Source organism: Syngnathus floridae, chromosome 13 (assembly GCF_059516105.1).
Source record: "Syngnathus floridae isolate MCC-2025c chromosome 13, RoL_Sflo_1.0, whole genome shotgun sequence".
NCBI lineage: Eukaryota > Metazoa > Chordata > Actinopteri > Syngnathiformes > Syngnathidae > Syngnathus > Syngnathus floridae.
Genome location: NC_142425.1, coordinates 8,444,324 through 8,465,490, shown reverse-complemented (window position 1 = coordinate 8,465,490; position 21,167 = coordinate 8,444,324). Strand labels below are relative to the sequence as shown.

Below are 21,167 nucleotides of genomic sequence, written 5' to 3'. Positions count from 1 at the left end.
TTTGAGGAAAAAATATACGGACAGTTGCTCTGTTTAGTTTCGTTTTCTTTGTTTTGTTTTGTTTTGTTCTAAGAGGGAACGTAAAACTAATCTACAGGAATAATGTGGTTTCACAAGTGTGCACACCCATTTGCAATTTGGGATGTGGCTGTGTTCAGTATGTACCAGTCACACTCAAACTTTTGTTACATGGGAGTCAGCATTTATTTTTATCAACTGAATTGTACAGGTTGTACATCACATTGATGGGAGGGAAAACTCTGACATTTATCACAAAACAGGCAATTGAATCTAGGGTGTGTAGACTTTCTACCGTTGACATAATATAGCCTACACACACGACAACCTTGAAGTGAAGATGACTGGTTGGGGGACACAATTTGTCATTGCTGGTCGTCTTCAGCTTTCCAATTTTATAAAACCAAATTGATGTTATTAAAAGACTGGTGGAAAATGTCCAGAGCTGCTGGTACATAGTGTTGCAGCAATAGAGCACATGTCAACAAATAACAAACCACTTGTTTGTGAAGCTGTCTTATCACGGTCTGTACTTGATGACCTTGATCGCGTACAAATAAAAAAAAATAGGTTGCATTTTCACCTCACAAAACACCTTTGACCATTCCCAGGGGGTTGTTATCATGTGTGTGCTGTATTTTTTTTTTTTTTAGATTTTTAATCTTGTTTTTAATCAACTGTGCGAATGCAAATAAACTTGCCTCGAATAAATCACTAAATAAAATATAGGTATAGAAAGCCACTCAGAATACTGTCAATATTCTCCCTAATAATCTTTGGGATTCACTAACCTGTATAACACAGTTGACACAATTATGTGACAGTGGCTGTTCAATTGCATTCAACTTTTTAATACACCACATTTGCAGTTAAGGTTTTAAGAGCTGTTTATTTTTGAAGACTTTTAGTTACAATTTATATTCAACTTGAACGTGGAATATATTTGAATGAACCCTTTTCATCATTATCAAAGAGCGTGTTCCTTTTTTTTGCAGTGTTAACATTCAAATGGTCCATAATGTTGCATTTTATTGTGATAAATAAATAAAATACCATGATAATATAGTATTTAAAAGAATAAAATTCAAATTAAAAATCCGAACAGTAGCTTTTATTTTGAAATGTTCCGTGTAGTTTCCGCGTTCTTATTTTGAAACCAAAATATGGCTGCCTGTGTATTTCCGTAAAACATGAAGCCATTAATAATGAAAGGGTGTAGCAATTTGCTTTTGCGTTAAAGTTTCTGGCTTCGGTGGTCAACTTTGCGTTCGAGTGACACAATCAGGGAAGATGGCGTGGCACTACAACCGTGCCACGTCCCGTTTCAGCGGAGAAATCAACAAATACCCTCGACACGTCGCCATTCTCTACCTGACTTGTCTGCTCCTGCTGTTCTCGGCGGCCGAGGCCGGACTATACACGGCGTCTGATCAAATCGTCGCCCTCACTCCGGACAATGTTAAATCTGTTTTGGTCAATTCTAGTTCGGCGATAGTGGTGGAGTTCTACGCATCGTGGTGTGGACACTGCATCTCATTCTCGCCCGTCTATAAACGCCTGGCGAGAGATATGAAAGGTTGGTACCATACTAGCTCTGAACGACAACCAATGTATCGCATCAGTTTATCGTATGTTATCGTTGATTTATCGTATCTATTTTTATAGGTTGTTATCTATTTTACTTCATCTGATCGTTTGTTGTGTTATGTTATCTCAGCTGATTGTTTATGTTGTCACAGCTTGCCATATGTTATGTTTATGAATCTTATCTCATCGTTTGTTATGATTTATGTTGTTGTATCTTACTATATCGTAACACCCTCGTATTATATCGTACACCTTCATTGTATGGCTGAACATATCAGTCAAATTTAAATTGACAATAATGTTCAATTTTCTAATCGCTAAAGCTTCTAAATTGCAGGTTATTCATAATACAGCTGTAAATAAGGATTCTTTTCATATATTCTTTCCATAACTGATTATGATTCAGAAAATGTTGCTAGTTGTATTCTATAGTAAAACCATGTTTGTAAATTTTATTTTGATTAATAGATTGATTCATTAAGGACTACAGAAAGAAATTTTAAGTTAGCGCAAACAAAACTTTTTAAAAACATGAAGTGGTTAGTTATGTTTCATAACTTCCTTGAGGTAGCTAATGAGTAAAAGACTGCTGGTAATCCATTCTACTTTTTTTGTTTTGTTCAATGGCTCCTGGTTGAAAAAGGTTCCTCACCCTTTATTTACAGTATCATCAACATTTGGGGAGTGCCTGGGGAAATATAATGCAATCCTTTTTGACTTGTGAATGCTAATAGTGTAATGTCATTTGATGTTTTGTCTTTCAGAATGGAAGCCCGCTGTTGACCTGGCAGCCATCGACTGTGCTGATGAGAATAACAGGAAAGTGTGCATAAGCTACAACATCAGGGGATATCCAACTGTAAAGGTAATAACTTAGTGTCCCCCTGCAAAGTTGCTAGTAAAGTTCCAATCTTAAAGTTTGAAGTCATGACTTCCGCCTCGATGCACGGCTCTCGTTGTTACGTTACAATTAAGCGGATGTGTTTTAGAAAATATATATATATGTCATGGGTGGCAACCCTTTTCTCACAATATCAGAAAGTGAAGCATCAAGTTTCCACTTCACACTACTATCAAACATTTTAAGTCATGCTACAAATATGGACCAAGACATGGTCTAGGAAAATATTTATTATAATGCATGTGAGCTCATTGATAGAAACCATGACTTCATCGTATCGGAGAGTGAAGCTTTATTTTTAATCCATTTTCTTTCTTTTTTTTCTTTTTATTCCTATTTTAATTTAATAAATTATAGTCTAATTTGAAAGTTTCTTAGTACAAACTTTTTTTGACCACAATTTTGATGGTACATTGTCTGAAAAATCTATTACACATCATAACTTTAGAGGGCACTCAGGAGACATACATTTTGACATTTTTCAGATCCAACGGTTGATTATTTCGATTTGCTAGCACCTCAGAAAAAAATTGAAACATCAAAACCTTAGCCGTGCACCTCCTCGCTACTGTGTGTCGGTGAACTTGAATGGACAAAGGGCTCCTTCTTTCCCATTTCATCTGCTAGTCTTTTTAGACATTTGGGATTTAGAGGTCAAGCCAGGTAGAGTGAAAAGGGGGGGGGGGGGTGGCTGTGTGCCAGCCAAACTTTACACAACGTCACTTTGCTTCTCTCATGGCTGTGTGAGGACCGGCCGATTTGATCTCTCTGCCTCCTCGGCTCTCAGTGTAACCCAAAACTCTCTTGTTTCACCTCACAGTTCTTCCATGCCTACAGCCGGGAGGATTCTGCTGGAGAGACTTTAACAGGTATTCGAGTGCACACAGAGCCCATTCAAGGTTCCGTTGAACTGGCTGTGTCATTAGATACACCTGCAAAATATAAAGACATCCAAAACCACATTTATTATTGTGGTTGGGGTTCAGGGTCCAGATTGCAGACTCCAGGTTGTCACATTTCACCCATAATGTTTGAGACTCTGCAAGTAAATTGGCTGATTTCATTATTTTCCTCATTATTTATTTATTTATTATTTATTTTAATTTCATTTATTTTTTTATTACTTATTTATGTTAATTATTTTCTGAAGATAATTTTAAGAAACTCCATTATAATGCATGTGGCAAAATAGACGACCCAAATTTTGATGGCCTTACTTACCAATTAAATATTAATGTTGTGTTATTTGAGACTTTATAACCAGCGGCACTGTCTCAAAACAAACAGTAATGTCCAATATTTGATTTTCACTGATGTCCAGGTTTGGGGCATGACCCCCAAGCCTTCCGCCACCGCATTGTGGAGCTAATGGAAAAGCACCAGGACCCATGGCCACCAGCCTGCCCACCACTAGAACCCACCAGGTAGAAAAAAAAAGCATTTATCGGTAAAATGCTGTGTGAAAAAAATATCCCTCCAAGAAATTAAAATAAAATTATAATAATCCTCCATGTCCGCTTTCCACTGCCAGAAAATTCTAAACTGTTATCAAGCTCATGAAAAAGATCTTAAGGGTGCCTTAAGGCTGCCTTGTACATATTTACACAGATAAATGTGACATACCGATTTGAATATTGACACAAGCTCATTAAAAAATCTTAAGAGTGCCTTAAGGCTGCCTTGTACATATTTACACAGATTACTGTGACATCGGGATTTGAATGTTGACACACTAAGCAAATGGAAAAAAGGAAGTGAGATTCAGGAACCATTTTTCTTCCCCTTAGTTATGTGATGAAAAGATGAATTTCATGCTGTAATATTCACAAAGATGTAGAATGTTTCCTCACGAGCAAAATGCAACTAAAATTTTTATCCCTAGCCAAGCTGAAATCGATATCTTCTTGGAGACCAACAACGTTCGACACTTTGCCCTGATCTTTGAGGATGCGAACTCCTACATCGGCAGAGAGGTATACATAAAAAAAATAAAATAAATCAAGATTTGGCATCCCCCACCCTAAGCCCAAATTCCCTGTGTGCAATAGGTGACCTTGGACTTGTTGCAGTTTGAGAACATTGCAGTGCGGAGGGTCCTGAATACTGAGGAAGGCCTTGTAACCAAATTGGGGGTGACTGAGTTCCCCTCCTGCTACCTTTATCATCCAGGAGGCAACTTCACCAGACTCAAAGTGTGAGTTATTCAGACACAGCACTAGATTTATTTCATATGAAGCATTTGAGTACAAGACCATTTTGCACTTCGTGTGAGTATTTAATAACATTTTTTTAACCAGTATAGTGAAATTGCTCACATTTGTTTTGCATTGGCTTGCTATAATTGGAAAAAAAAACAGAAATAAAACAAAAGTTAAAAAAATAAGAAAATAAAAATAATAAATAAATTATATATGTACAACAGGTCTGAAAATTGTCACAACAGTATCAGCATCATAACTTACCTCATCTACTCTGGTGTATCTTCACTCCAACTTTATGACCTTGGGATTTTTGATGACAATGTCTTGAGGAAGAGCACCTCTGTTTGCAACCTCATCATTTATTCAAATGTCAAGGGCACACAACAGTTTCAGGTCGTTCCCCAAACTTGATTCATGGTGTGATGTCTCTTTCAGCACTAATCGATCGGACAGCGGCTGCAAAAAAAAAATTGTTATGAAGGATTGTCATGTAGTAAACGTTTGGGCTCATAAATCAACATCGCAGGAATGCATTATCTGGCCAAGTTCCAGCTGCAACTTCCTCCTGTTTGCAACTTTACGTTCATCACGAGAGGATGAACAATGGTTACTGGTTGCGTTTGAAATTGTTTAGCACACAGCAAGTTTGCATCCTCATTATCTGAACCCTATTCATGAGACTACTTTTAAACATCTGGCCCCTTTTAATGGGATCAGAGCATCAAAATTGCTCCCATTATTCACCATCATAAAGCGGCGCCCATCGTTCCTCACCTAGCAAATCCATCTGCCGCTTGTGCCTCTTTGTTTGGCGCTTTCAATAACTTGGCATGCAAAGGGGGACTCTTTTTAGTTGACAAATGCAAAGAGGAAATGATTTATTGCCGATTTATTTATTCACCCTCCTTTATGCTCTCCCCCGCCCCTCATCTCCATCACTGTACAAGGGTAGGGGGGGTGTTAATTTCTTGCATGAAAACAATGCCATTGCTTTTCTGGCTTCACCTGCACAGCGGCAGATGGCATCCCATCACGCCTTGAATGTCTGATTGATCCTGGGAGAGACGCAGTTGTGTGTGTCTGTGTAAGAATGCGCACATCCGTCATGCGTGTAATACGTGCCGATCCCAGGTGGATGTCCAAGGGGATGACTGGATAAATGTGCAACACTCCCACCAGGCCCACAGGTGTAATTGAGTCCCAAGTTGGTGTGAGTGAGCACGGGCCTCCTTTTAGCATCCATCCACCTTATTACCATCCCCTTCCAGTTTTACGACGCTCTGTCTTTTCCTCGTCACGCACAAGGGGAGAAAGTCAATGAGGGTGCGCAGGACTGAAAGCGAACGAGCAAAGCCCGGTAATGGCCGAGGCTGCGGCGTTTTAGCGCCGGGCTTCATAATGATCTCTCCCGTCCGCGCGCTAGCCTGGCACCATCTGCCCCATCGTCGCAAATGTTTTCCAGTAAGTGCAAAATATACGGCCACAAAAAGCGTAAGGGGGCTATAAAGCATTTTTATAACACTAGACTTGAAAACAAAAAGAGTCCAGTGCATTTTGTTGCACAATCCCTGCTTGGCTAATAAGCAGCACGTTGCCAAATGTGTTGCTTGTAAACGTCTCGACCCATCTGGGAGTCACTCTCTTTCCGTCCGATCCTTGGCAAGGGTCGGGCGCTAGAGTGGCGTGATGAGGTCCTTGCTTTTAATTTTCCTCATTTGACTCAAAGTTGTCCAACCTGTTCCTCCCTCCTCCCGCAGGAATATCGAGGCCCGTACTTTCTACGCCTACGCTCTTCAGGGGCTTCCAGGCGTGGTGCGTTCAGGGAAGTCTCAACCGGCCGCCACAGAGCACATCAGCACGCACCCAGAGGAGATCTGGAGACCATTCAACAGGCATGAAACAAATGGATTCTCCATCTTGTCGCCGTGCCTTCAACTGCGTTTGATATTTGCACAGATCCAGGGTGTACATGGCCGACCTGGAGTCGACGCTGCACTACTCGCTGCGGGTGGAGCTGGCTGCTCATCCTGTCATCACAGGAGAGGCGCTGACTTCTCTCCAAAAGTACATCTCAGTCTTGGCAAAGGTGGGAGAGAGAGAGTGAACACAGAGCCACACGCACAAATTTATTCAGAATCTTTATTTCACTTTTAAATATTTAATGCAAGTTGAAATCTAATTTAGAAATATTAGTCAAACCTAATTCCAGGAAGATCACCTGAAGTGAAAACAGGTTGACAAACTTTGATTTCCCTTAACTCTCCAAAATGTCTACAGTTTGAGATGCATTTATTCCTTGATTATAATCCCCCCCCAACCTGCATTTTTTTTCTGTGGGAATTTGTATCGTTCAAAACATCATGCAAGATCATAGTGTAGTTAAAGCAGGTCACCACTAGATGGAGAGTGAGACAGCAAAATGTCCTGGACTCAAGTCTGAGGGATTTGGTGGACGTGAACTACTGTATCAAAAATTCAGCTCAAATTAATATTACAAATAGTCCAACACTGTAAATGTATAATAATAAATACTAAATAAATAAATAATAAATACTAAACATATATATGTATAGGAATATAGTGCAAAATTCTTTGCAGCACCATACTGCTGTTCAATTCAGAGTGAAATTCAAATACGTTCAAAACACACAATGAACTATTTCACGATGTATTTTCTAATTTTGCTCATTATATCTTTGAGGTAATAAAAATTTTTTTAGAATATTACATAAAAACATGTTTTTCTTATGAGCGTTCTATGAAGGAGATCAATGTATATAATTAATTTATAAACAGAGTTTCACTTTTCAATTGAACTACTTGAAATAAATATGCTCCACATTGTATTCCGAAAGAATCAAAACTCCCCTTGAATTGAGATACATAAGAAATCATATTTTATTGAAGCAATGCACAGGCCTTATTCATTCATTTATTTATTCATTCATTCATTGATTGCAAAGTTGAAATTTGGTGGTATATTGATACTGTGAGGGGAGCGTAAAGACTCTCATGGGGATTGTTGACCCTCTTGATTTTGGCTCCCTGGGGTATTAAAGCGTGGCCACTGTCCACAAGCTTTGCATTGATGCTGCCTCATTAGAAGCAGAACCTCTCTACGATTCCCCCGGCGCCCTTCCCGTCCTCCCAATGCACTCGCTCATTTGATACTTTTGACCGCTCTACCTGCCCACGAGTCTTCCCGTTAGAGTTATCATCCTCTGACTCCTTTTTTTTTCCTGGAATCCTCTTGGGGGATTTTATGAATACAATTTCTCTTTGCCGCTCTGACTCTCTCCTTCCGTCCTAAAAGTGTGCCAGCCAGCCAAACATGTTGCGATGATGAGGTCTGACCCGCTAGCCTCGTCCCTATTGGCCATTGGCTGTCTCACTGCCACCAATCTCCCTGATTATATCTCATTCTCTAGGGAGGCCTTGTAGCAAGCTGATGTGTGTGTGTGTGTGGCTGCTGCAGGCGGGCCACGCGCCGTGGCCTCCCATTAGCTCCCGTTTGTTTAGTCAATAGCAGCGGGTCCCAGTGGTATTTTTAGCCTGCCACCCCCTCCCCAAACAGAGTGGCCCCGGCCGCCGGTCAGGGCTTTGTGCGGCTAAGCCGGCTGTCATGGTCGCCACTTGTGAGGACCCTTGTTGACGTTTGACTGAGCACTCTTACAACAAAGACAATCCATTCATCCAGTTAGCTTGTTAGGCGTAGTTAATGTAAGACAAGCGGGGGTGTTGGTTGTGATCAGGCTCAACAAACACTGCCCGCTCCTTACGTGGTGTAAAATTTTAACTGAATTGATTAGGGTAATTGAAATTTGCATGGAGGTGACAAAGATTGGATAAATGACACAATATGTAAAATTGGGACACCTTAGCTCACTATGTGAGTCATGTGATTAGATTAAAAGTGACTCATGGTGTTTTATTCCGATGTGGGGAGAGGCGAGGGGGGCGCAGTCATCGTTCCAAGCTGATGGCGCAATGCTAACACAAATTCTGATTCAAGCAACTTTATTCATTCTGAAAGTATTAATTTATTTTTTAGGAAAAGCTAAATTAAATTTATACAGTGTACTGGATCACACCTCCAAAATCACTGAATGTTGGATTCTAATATAAACTTTTGTCGCATAGGACTTCAGATGAAATTGACCTCTCACGTAACACATTTTATTTTTAGTATTTTTGCAAAATATAAATTATGTTTAAAATCTTTTTTTATACCAAAATAAATGTGGACCTAAGCGAAATTTACAGCAGTATTTAAAGTACTTAATATATATAAAACACAACAATATATTATTATTGCTTTTACTAATCACAATTATTATTACACTTTTTTTTAAATAAAAAAAAGAACCTTCTTACACAAAACAAACAATACCCAAAATAACAAAAATAGAAAATACTGTTGAAATAAAAAAAATAAAAAAACACTAAATGCCGGTTATGTATAGAAAAAAGAAGAAAACATTTGCCCCAAAAACAAATTGCAGAAGTGTTTTTGGGTGTCTGAAGATGTTTTTGTGTAAGCGCGGCTTACTGTGACATATTTTGCTATCGTCAAAATTGTGTTTAGATGATTTGTCACCGTTTTATGCTAATCCCCCTTTGTCCAAGAATTCTGTAAAATGCTTCTTTGTTATTCACCGTCAAACCTTTATTGCATTTCCATCCAAGCACGTCCGCATTGGCTTGCTCTTCCTATTTGCGCACGCTCATAATATTTTACTAGATTTACTGTCTTGTCGGACCGAAGCCGGATTTATGAATCCTCTCTACATGTATATGGGGATTAAAAAAAAAAGTGGATCTTGGGATGCATGAGAGCATTAAAGGGAGGGTTTTAGGGATTACACCACCAACTTGTTTTTCTTGAAAGAAGCCAACAGGGCAACAAATGAAGAGAGAGCGGCCAGCTAAAAGGATTCAAGCTTCTCCTCGTCTGATCCAAAACTGGAATTCTGTTATAGTCTCTAATCGATATTCTTCAGTGTACATCTTTTTTATTCAGATTCCCCCCAAATCACTAATAATATTTATACGGTCACATGACGTAAGGGGTTCAGCAACATGACCCAGCAGTGGAACATGGCGAGATTGTGATTGGATCACCAGGAGCATGGAGACATGAATAGTGTTGCTTTGGTGATGCAGCCCTAAGCCCATTACTGGCAAACACCTGCCTCGTCTCTTCTGCTTAAATTCATATGACTGTTTAATGAGCTTTTGTGACTGGTTGTTATTCAGACCTCCGATCCACACCTAAACCCATTAGGTCACTTTCCTAGAAGCAAGTATTGGGGACGCTAGGCGTGTCCTTGACACGCCAGGAGTCTTTAGCGTGTGCTGTTTGTATGATTGTGGCATCATTTGGAAAATTTATATTGGCCAACTGAATTTTTTTTTGCAGTCTTCCAAACGTTACAATATCCCGAATTTCTCTCGTATGTATAAAATTGTCAACAAAATGCGGCGCACCAAACAGCCTGAGAGGGTTAAGCTAAGTGGTGTGACTTCCAGATCCCGTTAAAGCGTGATGAATCGAAGCGCGGGGATTGTCCCCCATATGCAGGTGCACTTAGGTGAACAGATGGCGGCGACAAATAAAAAGGAGTACATTTTTGGATGACGTTTTCTAAATCTCCTCTGAGACTCGTAGTGGCGGTCGGTTTGCTCTTGGCAAGCGCTCGCGCTAGTAACTTTGATTTAAAAATACCTGAGATGAAATAATTCCTGCCTAAGAGTTGGAGCAATTACAGCTGAGGTTACCATGGCAGCAGTTTATTAAAAAAAGCTTGTGATTATTTGTGAGCAACATACCATTCCAAGGTTGAATGTGAGAACAGGAAGCAGACATTTATTAAAACCTAAAGTGAGTCCTTTTGTTAGTGTCTTAAATGGAATGACAAGCTTGTGTGTGTGTTTGCATTTAGTCTGTCATCACTACTCTCAAAGGCCCATCAGATGGATTTCCTCCTCCGCGACGTTTCGCTAGCTACTATATCGTCTTTCGTTCACGGCGTATCACCATGGTAGCAACGATTTGAAAACACACCTAGGGTAAAAGCCGTTCGGTGGTTGTTAGCGACTTAGGAAATGGAAGTAGCTTATAGGTGGAATTCTTTTGGAAGTTGCTGAGATGGAAAAACACTCAGGCCATAACTCAAGTGCAGCTCATAAATGTTGGGAACAACATGGTCAGGGATTTTTTTTTTTGGGTGGGGGGCCAACTATTAATCAAGCTACAGCATTACAGTGCTGATTGAGTACAATTTGTATGCATCACTTCAGAAAAGGATGGATGAGGAAGATGCTTCTTCTTACCCTTTTATTTCTATTTATGTGTTAGATTTTCACGTAATTCTTAACTCTATTTAGCAACTATAACTTGAATTCAAATGGACCTGCTGAACTTAAATTTTTTTATATTTATAGATCCACATTATAAAACAGCGGCATGACTACATTACATTAATTACATTTTCTAGCCTTTAAAGGCTTAAAGGTTGACATTTTCTTCCAAAATAATAGCCTCAACATCAATTGCACGTTTTTAAACGAATATTTTAATAAGAAAAGTAACATTTTTCATTGCTGCGGTGAACCTTGAACATCTTCTTTCCTGGTCAATAATTTGAACGTTCTTGACATTTTGATGATATTTTCTGTCAGCACAGTTCATTGCAGGGGAAATTTTGTAGATTTGCAAAATTAGATAATCAGGTAAACATAAAAACAAGGTCATGTTTTTAGTGTGTAGTACTTTTGTCCATTGCTCTTTGCTGTATAAATCTTGTTGCTGACACGCCAATATTGGAGGTGTCTTGGCAATGTAACCTTGCTATTTACTAGAGGGCCTTTTTGAGTTTGAGTAAATAAACATTAAAGTGTCGTGAAATTTTGCAATACTGCTTCTATCTAGTGGGATGAAGCAGATAATACAAATCCATGGCCTAAAAGTTCTCTTACAATTGCGTATTGTCTGTTTTCGCTGCAGTACTTCCCAGGCCGCCCCATGGTGACGAACCTGTTGAAGACACTCAGTTCATGGCTCCAAAACCAGACCGGGGACCAAATTTCATATCAAGCTTTCAGTCAGATCCTGGAGAATTCCACACAGGTGAGTTTGACACACAAACATCTGTAAGGTAATTTGATGTAAGGTAATTTAATCCGACATTTGGCACACCTACACAATCATTTAATTCAGGCATTGGCAATTTAAATGCTGAAGACCTTAATAAATTTCATTATTTAGGTGTATCAAGTGATGCACCTATTCAATTAAGACTTTTCAAAATGTATAAAGGTCCTATTGTCTGGAATAAAGCCCCTTTGCAAATTGAAAGAGTCACTTACTCGGATCATTAGCTTTTAGCCGCCCGATCAATGGATCAATGAATCGATGAGAAGGTATGAATTGACTTCACTCCCGAGGAAATGGACTTCGCGCTGTCCCAAAATCTTTACTATTGACATGTGAGTAACCCTGTCAATCACAGCGGCCGCGGCAATCGAGGGCGGCGAGAGAAACGACTTTGTGTCAGAGGGAATATGTTGTCGGATTCAGCCGCGGCTGATGCTTAGATATCCGGACTGCCTCTGTTCATTAGCGCAGGGTTGAGCCATTAACCTGAGATTGACTTCTCATTGATCAAGCAAACTACACGCAGCAGCTTTCATTAACAGGTTTGGAGATGCGGGAAATGTTCAGTTGTATCTCTTTCTCTCACACAGGTTCCAGATGCTGCCTTGCCCGAGGGCGTGAGATGGGTAGGTTGCCAAGGCTCGCAACCCCACTTCCGACGTTATCCTTGTGGCGTGTGGACGCTCTTCCATCTCCTGACGGTCCAAGCCAAGAAGGCTGGCGGCTCAGGTACACACAACTCACACATACTTTGTTACTTAGGCCCATTTAGAGTTCACGGGCGTCCACAAATTAGCCTCTTTTCACAGTGACCTAATTCAAATTCACACAAAACAGATCCAAACGTATAACTCGACTTCGGTCCCAATTTAACGACGCTCCCCAACTTTTTGTTCACAGCTGCATTGAGCCTAATTGTGACTGTGTGAAAAGAGATTATGTTAGATTAGCGGAATGTGAGCGGTTAATAAAACAAGGCAGATGACTGGAAGCTCCACTTGGAGCAGGCATGTTAATCTCCCTCTTCCAACACACACGCACATACACGGGGGTTAATCCCGAGGTTTATGGACCGTCATGTGACCTGCAGATGGAATGGCGAAAAGGGGCATCCATCTGGTACCCCACGGGCCACCGTGTTTCTCACAGGACAGATACTCGCAATACTACCCCTGAATACGATATAAACTTCATGCATGAACTCACACGCTGAAAGCCGTATCACAGGTGTGGGACGCTTCCCATTGTCCTTCCGCACTCTCCGAGCGGCTGCGCGGTTTATAACCCGGCGGGGCCGCTAAGCCAAGAACAAAAGCAAACTACTGCCGGGAAAATATGTTTGTGGACTGTCGAGCTCCTGAGATGACAACCTGGCCACCATTCACACAGAGGGTTAACTTCCTTTAATCTCCAGATTGGGTGTAGATTATTCACATCAATATGGGGTTGACCCAGCTCCCTGTGACTCCTGGCCCACAAAGCGTGGGAATCCAGGGAGCAATTCATTTTCGAGAGAGAAAATAAGAATCCAACCAATATTTAATTTTTCTGCAATCCCTTCCAGATCCCAAGGAGGTGCTGAGCGCCATGGCAGGCTACATCAGCAATTTCTTTGGCTGCAGACATTGTGCCGAACATTTTGAGAACATGGCCAAAGAGGGCCTCTCGGAGGTGAAAATCTTTACTGACGCCATCCTCTGGCTTTGGTCTCGACACAACCGGGTCAACAACAGAATAGCAGGTAAAAGAAAAAATTCTTCACTTCTAATGTTTTTAATTGATTGAATAGATCATGGTCCACCTAGCATGAGTTGTACTTGGCCCTCCCTCGGCTGACCTTTGCAGTTACTTCACTGAGATTTAGGCTCCAGCCTCCTCACATGGTCAGTGGGCCGTGTTAATACGACTAGAGACGGTGCTGGGTGGTGCAAGGACGGATCCTCAGATCAGACACCAGCTGTCATTGCGTCTTAGAGCACCCCCTGCCCCCATCACCTCTTCGAGTATCATCGGTCTCTGTGTCACATTTTCTCCCATCCAACCTTTCTGTCCCACTCATACATCGTCACAATCGCTTGCCCATTTTTTCATTTGTCTCTCTTCCTCATTTATTTTGCCCCTCCCATATACGCTTCTGCTTTTGTGGGATTTTGAGAATTTTCTCTCCGTAATAGGGAATTGTGAAGAATCAAAATCACCCAGTTGATACTTTTTATTTGGGTCTTATACACAAACACTGGTATTTTTTATATAATTCTATTTTAATTAATTTTATCTGGATTTTGTTTTTTATATATATAACATTTTTTCAGGCTTCTGATTGGTGAAAAGGTTTTTATTTTTTTGCATCACCTGTTGCTTATTTCTGTTGGTTTGGACTGTGATTTAATTAACTTGGAGTGGGTAAAAAAAATATTTGTGAGGATAGTCGCAACTCTAGTGAGCCCTGTGATGCCGCCCCCAGAAAAAAAACACTTTCCCCTCTTGTTTAACTGTATAAGTAAAGTATATTACTCTTAAAAAGCGCAAAACCCTCCTCCCTCGTCTTTGTTCCAATGATGTTATTAGGCCCAGCGCTGTCATTAACAGCCCACTTTGTTAAATCACTATCTTTTGTTTGTGCAGACCGCCCCCCTCTTCTATCACTGGGACAGCTTGTCCCCTGAACAGCAGGGGCGAGCGGGACACCCGCCTCTGCGTGTGTCTACTCCCCAGACACTTAAACACTATTCAGACCCCCCCAGAGCACTACACAGCGCCTCAATCCGTCTTCCCTCTCATCCTGTGTCTTGTCCCTCTCTCTGTTGCGAGTAGACCCCCCTCATGGCGATCCCCTGGGACTCGTAACCTCCGCTTGACAAGTGATAGCAAAGCACCCTGGTAGGATGGCTCCCCCAGGAATCAGTGCTACACACACACAAATCCCAAGGTGCTGTGCGGCGGCAGGTGGCAAACATCAGGACACAAGCACCAAGCCACACAATCCGCCCCATCCTCCAGTCCAGCCCACACACACACATAGGTTGTGGCGTGTGCTGGGGGGGCGTTGCCGTATAACTTGTTTCCACTGGGGATCAGTGTAGTGAATCAAAAGCAAAGATGCGCTCTGTTCCGCTTTCTCACCCACACAACCCCTCATCTGCTTTTCCTCCTTTTTTTTTTTTATACGCCAAAGTGGAGCTGTTCAGCCGTCCGCCGCCTTTCAGGAGCGGCCATGCATGAAAGAGGAGCTATTTGTAAAGCGGCTGAACAATTAATTTAGCTGGCAACAAAGAGGCCCCAGGGCCCTGTGACGCCTGCTTTGCACGAGCCGCATTAAGAGCGGCGGCAGCTCGGTCCTGTTGCTGCTTGTCAACAGGCGGAGACACATTTTTACAGACCGCACAGCACCAGCATTTGTGTTTGTACAAATGCATTGCATCATCCGAGGAAAAGTGACATCATACTTTTTATTTGGCACTGACTGAAGCATTTGTACATTTAGGAAATACATTTTTTAAAACCTAAAAAATTATGATTTTTTTTTTATTTTTATTTACTCGCATTATAAAATTTACCATGCACTTTTCCACCATGTTGCATTTTTTTTTTCAACTAAATTACTAACATCAGCTGTATTCACCCGACGGGCGGATAGTAGGTGATCCCCCCCTTCCCTCTAAACGGAGTCAGTGCTGAGGAAGCTGGTTGGACTTGCTGAACAATCCATATTTCTACCTAATGAATATGTATGTGCTCGTCGTGATGACATCCCAGCGCTGGGCTATGGTGGCAATCTCGATATGGCTGCTATGGCTAAAGTCACCCTGGCCACAAACCTGGCCAGTATGATTAGAATTAGGGGAGCGTGCATGTGTGTCCCATCCACCTGCTGAAATGTATAAAAGCCCCCCTCCCATGGGCCGCTCACGGACAGACAGAGTAAAATGAATGTATCTTTTATGTAAAGTGCCATATGCAGAGTCTGAAGTACACTACACACACACACACAGCATTGAGATTCACGTTGAGCAGCATAGGGAGGGGGCTAAATTGACAGCGTCGTAAAGTGACAGAGCTGCTGTGGGCACGCACACACACATACACACACAATACTTTGTTGGTGACAGCAAGCAATTTATTATTAAATTCTGAAGTGTGTGTGTATTTGCACGCGTGTGTGCGTGTGTGTGTCCTTGCAGGCATTTGTGGTGATGTGTTTATTCAAATTTCTGCAGATTTGGTGTGTGTGTTTTTATTATTCAAATTAGCAAATTATCATTTTTATTTTGTATTGGTCAGGAGAATCAGGTTAGTTGAAAGTGTGTCATTTCTGATGTGATCTGTTTTCACTAACAACATGGCTGCAGATTGTGTTAGTGTGTTATTTAACAACTTTTTGACGCATCCAGTATTTATTTCTCAGTGATTTATAGAAATACGTTGTAATCGGCGTTTGTGCTTCCATGCAAAATTTGCCTTGGGAAAAATCTTTTAAAAAATGATTTAAAAAATTTTAAAGTAGCACAACTTGTTTTGAATGTGACTCATGTTTTTTGTGGTCAAAATAAAAAAAATGTAACATTTGTGGAAAAGGAATAACATTTTTTTTTATGATATGTAAAAGTATGGAAAATAATCTAAATTTTTGTCAATACAAATAGCAGTTTATGTCAAATTGTGATTAGCGTGAAGCTCACAGTCAGATAAAAAGAAAAGATGTTAAAAGACGACTTTTTAATTCATTAGATGCATCTGTCCCCTCCGAGGCTTCCGTTCCTCTCATGTTCAATTTGAAGATTGGCCTTCGCTTTCAAAGGAACCAGACAGGTGGTCTGCCCTAGTCAGAGCTGCTCTTGCCTACAGAGCGCGCATGTGTGTGTGTGTGTGTGTGTGTGTGTGTAGGAGTGGGGAAGCTGTCCACTTTGGTCACATCTATTATCTCACCACCCCTCCCAGTGGGACATCCCCGAAGCCCATTGATCAATGTTAGACGCGCACACACACATGCACCCAACAATATCAATCCGTAGATTACATGCACACAAACGCAGACAGCTGATTTACATAGACACTCTTAAAAGACCCCCATGCACATATGCATATGGAGCCAAAAGATTTATGACGGTCCGTGACAAGATGAAATGGCCTCAACACAGATTGCATCCAATCCTCGAAGCACTCGTGTCCTCAAATCAAACATGCCAACGTGATAGCGTGCAACAACTTGGCGCGACCTTGTCGGATGCTTTCTTGAAAATAAAATGACAACTTTGCTATGCTGCCAATGGACCCAAATCAAGTTTTCTTTTCATAATATTCTCGTTCTTGCCTTTCAGGTGCTTTGAGCGAGGACCCCAACTTCCCAAAGATCCAGTGGCCTCCACCTGAAGTGTGTCCAGATTGTCACACAGTAAAACCCAACAAGGACCACAAGTGGGACCCCCAGCAGGTTCTGTCCTTCCTTCAGGAGCACTACGCTTCCGAACACATCCTCACAGGTGCTCGTCTTGACACGATATATCTTTTTTTAACATCACGTTTGTACTCTTTTATGAATGACTTAAAAACAAAATGTTTCTTGTTTTCCCCAACAGACTACTTGGAAGATGAAAGTGAGGTTCTGGCCAAGCAGAAGGTAAAACGAGCCAACCTACTGCAAATGTCGGAGGCTCAGAAGCGTACTGAAAGAGAAGCCAAAGAGGCCGTGGACCCTTCCAAACATCATCCTCCAACGCAAGCTCATGTGGAAGAGGAGGAGGAAGAAGAAGAGGTGGCAGATGAAGAGGACAACGGAGGAGCAGCCGCCCAAGTGGAAAGTAAGAACCTTGAACCGACACCGTGGGCAGGAGGGGAAACCAGACTGGGCTCGGATCGTCGAATGGACGTCCGGAGGCCGAGCATCGTTGGGATGAAGGTGCGAGACGCGCAAGAGGACATCGTGGACCTGGACTCGTTGGTCAACCAGCACTACAAAGCCAAAGCCGTGCAGGTGGCCACCTCCAGCCGAGTCAAACAACGCACCCTGCAAAGGAACCGCGAGGAGCGTGACTCCGGGCCTGTTTTCGGGCTGGGCGGCAAAGTCAGCATGACGGGCCCGGAGTCAGACTTGGCTTCCGACGACGGGACGCGCATGAAGAAACGAGAACTTTCGGCCCGGCGCTTGATTGACGACGACGGCGGGTTGAGCCGGAGGGGCCGCTGGATGTCCATGCTGAGTATCGGCTTCTCCAAAGTTGACGTCAGCCTGTGCGTCATCCTCTACTTCCTGTCCTCTATGTGTCTCCTGGCTATGTACCTCTTCTTCAAAACCCGCCTCCGTTCACGGCGGGCAAAAGTGTCACTGCCCTGAGCCAAAGTGTGGTCCGACCAAATCCAAAAATTGGCCTAAGTGGATGTGTCCAGATTAGACCAGCCCACTTAACTGCGTCACCCTTTCCCTGATGGTCTGGTTCTGTGCTTCAAGGTGCTTCTGGGTCCTTCCACTGGTTGAAAGCATTTCAGCAAACACGCCTTATGATGGCAACTTTGTGCATATGGATGTTTATTTTCATTAATGGAATCAGGGTGAATGAAGGACCTTTTTTTTTTGGGGGGGGATTATGCTATGAAGGACATTTTAACGCATCAGCAGTCAATGCAACGACTCAATTTTCCTCTACTGTGATTTCAAAGAATTTTTTTTAATGCTTTTTGGTTTGTGCATGTTTTAGTTGTGATTTTTGGACTTCTACTGTGAGTTCCACTTTGTACCACATTAGGTGTACCAATGCAATCTACTGCAGTGATCCCCAAACTTTATTGCGCCAAAGCACGTTTTACAAAAACTTCACAACACACCACCAAACAAAAAAAAAAATCGAAAACGTTCCAAAAGGTGTAGGGATCAAGCCATGCTGCAAATAGCCAAAAATCTGATCAGGTCGATGGACTTTTTTCAGGATAAGCAATTCAGAAAGTGGACCACCATTTGCCATATATGTACATTATTTGTAGTAATTAATTAAAAATCAGACAATTGAAATTGACTAATTATACCTGATTAGCTTTCATGGCAGACTAGTCCTTTTTTTTTTTCTAAACTGTTTTCATGGAAGGAAGTCAATGATTGTGTCTGTGTAGCTAATGAAATGTTCGATATTTTCTTGAATCCCAATTCCTTTCCACTGTCCTTTAATTTCATATTGATATCCAGTCAATGGGAAAATGTTTATTTTAATTCCGTAACTTAATGGTATCGCATACTGTTTGATGGTTACAATACAATCAGAATTAGTTGAGTTGTTTTGCAGCACATCGAATGATTACATCACTGTGCTGAGTCGTCAAGACGGATGCTTGGGTTCATGAAGAGTGCACAGACGAATGTCATTGTGTTCATGAAAAAAAGGTTTTGTGTTTTTCCGTCTTATTTTCAATGTCCAGAGGTGAAACGTCTTCATTATCTGTGACATTAAAAAGTGTTTCTGTAACTTTTCATGTTTGTTGTTATTGTTTTGCAGACGCAGTGCAAAAAGCAGCAGGGTGTTGCATTTTGAAATGCGGAGTGGTGGGAGGTGAGGGGGGTTAAATCATCACAAGGTTGAAGGAAAAAGCCTGTTGCCATCTGCTGCACAGCACAGGCTGAATCCTAACAATTTCATTGGGATTAAAGCAAGTGAGTAATCCAGCTTTCCTTTAGGGGGAGAGATTACCCGTGAGGATTAGCTCCCCGCAGATAATAAACTTTATTAAAACGCAATCGGCTTTCACGGCCCTTCTTCCCCTCACATACACTTGAAGGTGGACTCCCTCTTGGTGGGTGGAGAAGGGGTCGAACTGGATGAAAGCGCACCCGAGGGATATATGGATGGAGGTCCGATGTCGTCGGGATTACGACGGACTCATCTGAGGGGGACGCTTGTGATCTTGAGCTTTGTGTTTCCTGGAACATTGGATTGAATTCTCTTCATGCTCTCAGTGAAAACAAACACTCTCATCTCCTCATCCACTTCTTGGGTGTGAGCAGCGTGACGGCTCCGGCTGCTGAAATAGTCCACATGAGTGGCGGGCTGATTAATAATGGCGCTTTGAAGCATCACTGCACTTGTGCTGCTCTCACTGAAGCAAATGTGCAATGGATGGATGGATGGAAGCATAGATGGATGGATGGAAGCATAGATGGATGGATGGATGCATAGATGGATGGATAGATGCATGGATGGATGGATGGAGGCATGGATGGATGGAGGCATGGATGGATGGATGGATGGATGGATGGATGGATGGATGGATGGATGGATGGATGGATGGATGGATGGATGGATGGAGGCATGGATGGATGGATGCATGGATGGACGGATGCATGGATGGACGGATGCATGGATACATGGATGATGCATGGATGGATGGATGGATGGGTTGCTCACGTTACGTCACAAATTCAACAAGATTCGTCCTTGAGCACTTTTGTTCCAGGCGAGTGATCTGTTAATCTGTTTAAACGTTACCTGGGTTTTTCGCCCCACTGCACACTTGAGCCTCATTGAGCTGCAAACTAATGATTCCTAATGACGACGCTGGCAGTCGTGCACTGTAATGGCTCGACGCCGCTGCCAAGTCTGAGGGCGGCTCGGTTCACTCTGAGGACACGCCGTTCAAAACGAGGTTTTTGTTTTGGATTTTGGATTTCTTTATTCAGCTTTGTGGAGTCACAAGGAAGTTTAGGTTGTCTTACTTTGCTACACTACTTTGTCTCAACCTAACGTGAATGTTTTTTTGAATGAGGCAGGAAAACCCACGAAAAAGTTGCCTAAAGTTTTCTTTACATTTCAAGCAAATATCTCCCAAACGCAGTGAAGGGTAAAAACGTCACCTTGCCGGCCTGTTGTTGTCTTCCATAAATTAGAAGATGTAAGCTTTTATAGTAGCTCCTCAGCACCGTGTTTATTACCCCGCTGCTATTGATATTAGCATGCAGGAGGGAACCTTGATGCATTTTTCTGTCATCTCTCTTTCTGACTTTAATACGACTATAAAGCTTCCCGCTGTGGCCAGTGTGGAGGAGGAGGCTGAGGAAGAGAGGCTGCTGGGTGAATACATTATGAAGAAAAGGAGGTTAATATATTGTATTGGTATATATCACATTCAAATATAAGCCTAGGCCCCCCTCGGTTTCAATATTCCGCCTTTTAAAGGCAGGAGTCAACTAGGGTCACATCCGTCGGCTTTTACTGCTCTCGTCCCCCCCCCCCCCCCCCCCCCCAAAACTTGCTTTTCACTTCCTTCCTCTCCATCAACATGTTGGCCAGTGCTCATTTTAGTGGCACACGAGTGTGTGGTACCC

The 21,167-nt window shown here is 42.1% G+C and overlaps 1 protein-coding gene across 1 annotated transcript; it reads left to right on the top strand.

The window, feature by feature from the left end:
- The first annotated feature begins 1,179 nt into the window (after positions 1-1,179).
- qsox1 (quiescin Q6 sulfhydryl oxidase 1) lies at positions 1,180-19,319 on the top strand. The gene is made up of 13 exons (XM_088395045.1): positions 1,180-1,594; positions 2,370-2,470; positions 3,327-3,375; positions 3,828-3,930; positions 4,389-4,479; positions 4,555-4,700; positions 6,465-6,599; positions 6,664-6,793; positions 11,714-11,836; positions 12,454-12,592; positions 13,428-13,604; positions 17,182-17,343; positions 17,440-19,319. Exons 1-13 carry the CDS (start codon positions 1,309-1,311, stop codon positions 18,192-18,194), a joined length of 2,397 nt encoding a protein of 798 aa, XP_088251171.1. The 5' UTR covers positions 1,180-1,308; the 3' UTR covers positions 18,195-19,319.
- Positions 19,320-21,167: the final 1,848 nt, after the last annotated feature.

What these genes read in the sequence shown, in the direction of transcription:
- qsox1 (XM_088395045.1), top strand. Translation starts at nt 1,309, where the DNA reads ATGGCGTGGCACTACAACCGTGCCACGTCCCGTTTCAGCGGAGAAATC. An exon ending in CCTGGCGAGAGATATGAAAG is followed by an intron (nt 1,595 to 2,369) that starts GTTGGTACCATA and finishes TTTGTCTTTCAG; the next exon opens with AATGGAAGCCCGCTGTTGAC. An exon ending in ACATCTCAGTCTTGGCAAAG is followed by an intron (nt 6,794 to 11,713) that starts GTGGGAGAGAGA and finishes TTTTCGCTGCAG; the next exon opens with TACTTCCCAGGCCGCCCCAT.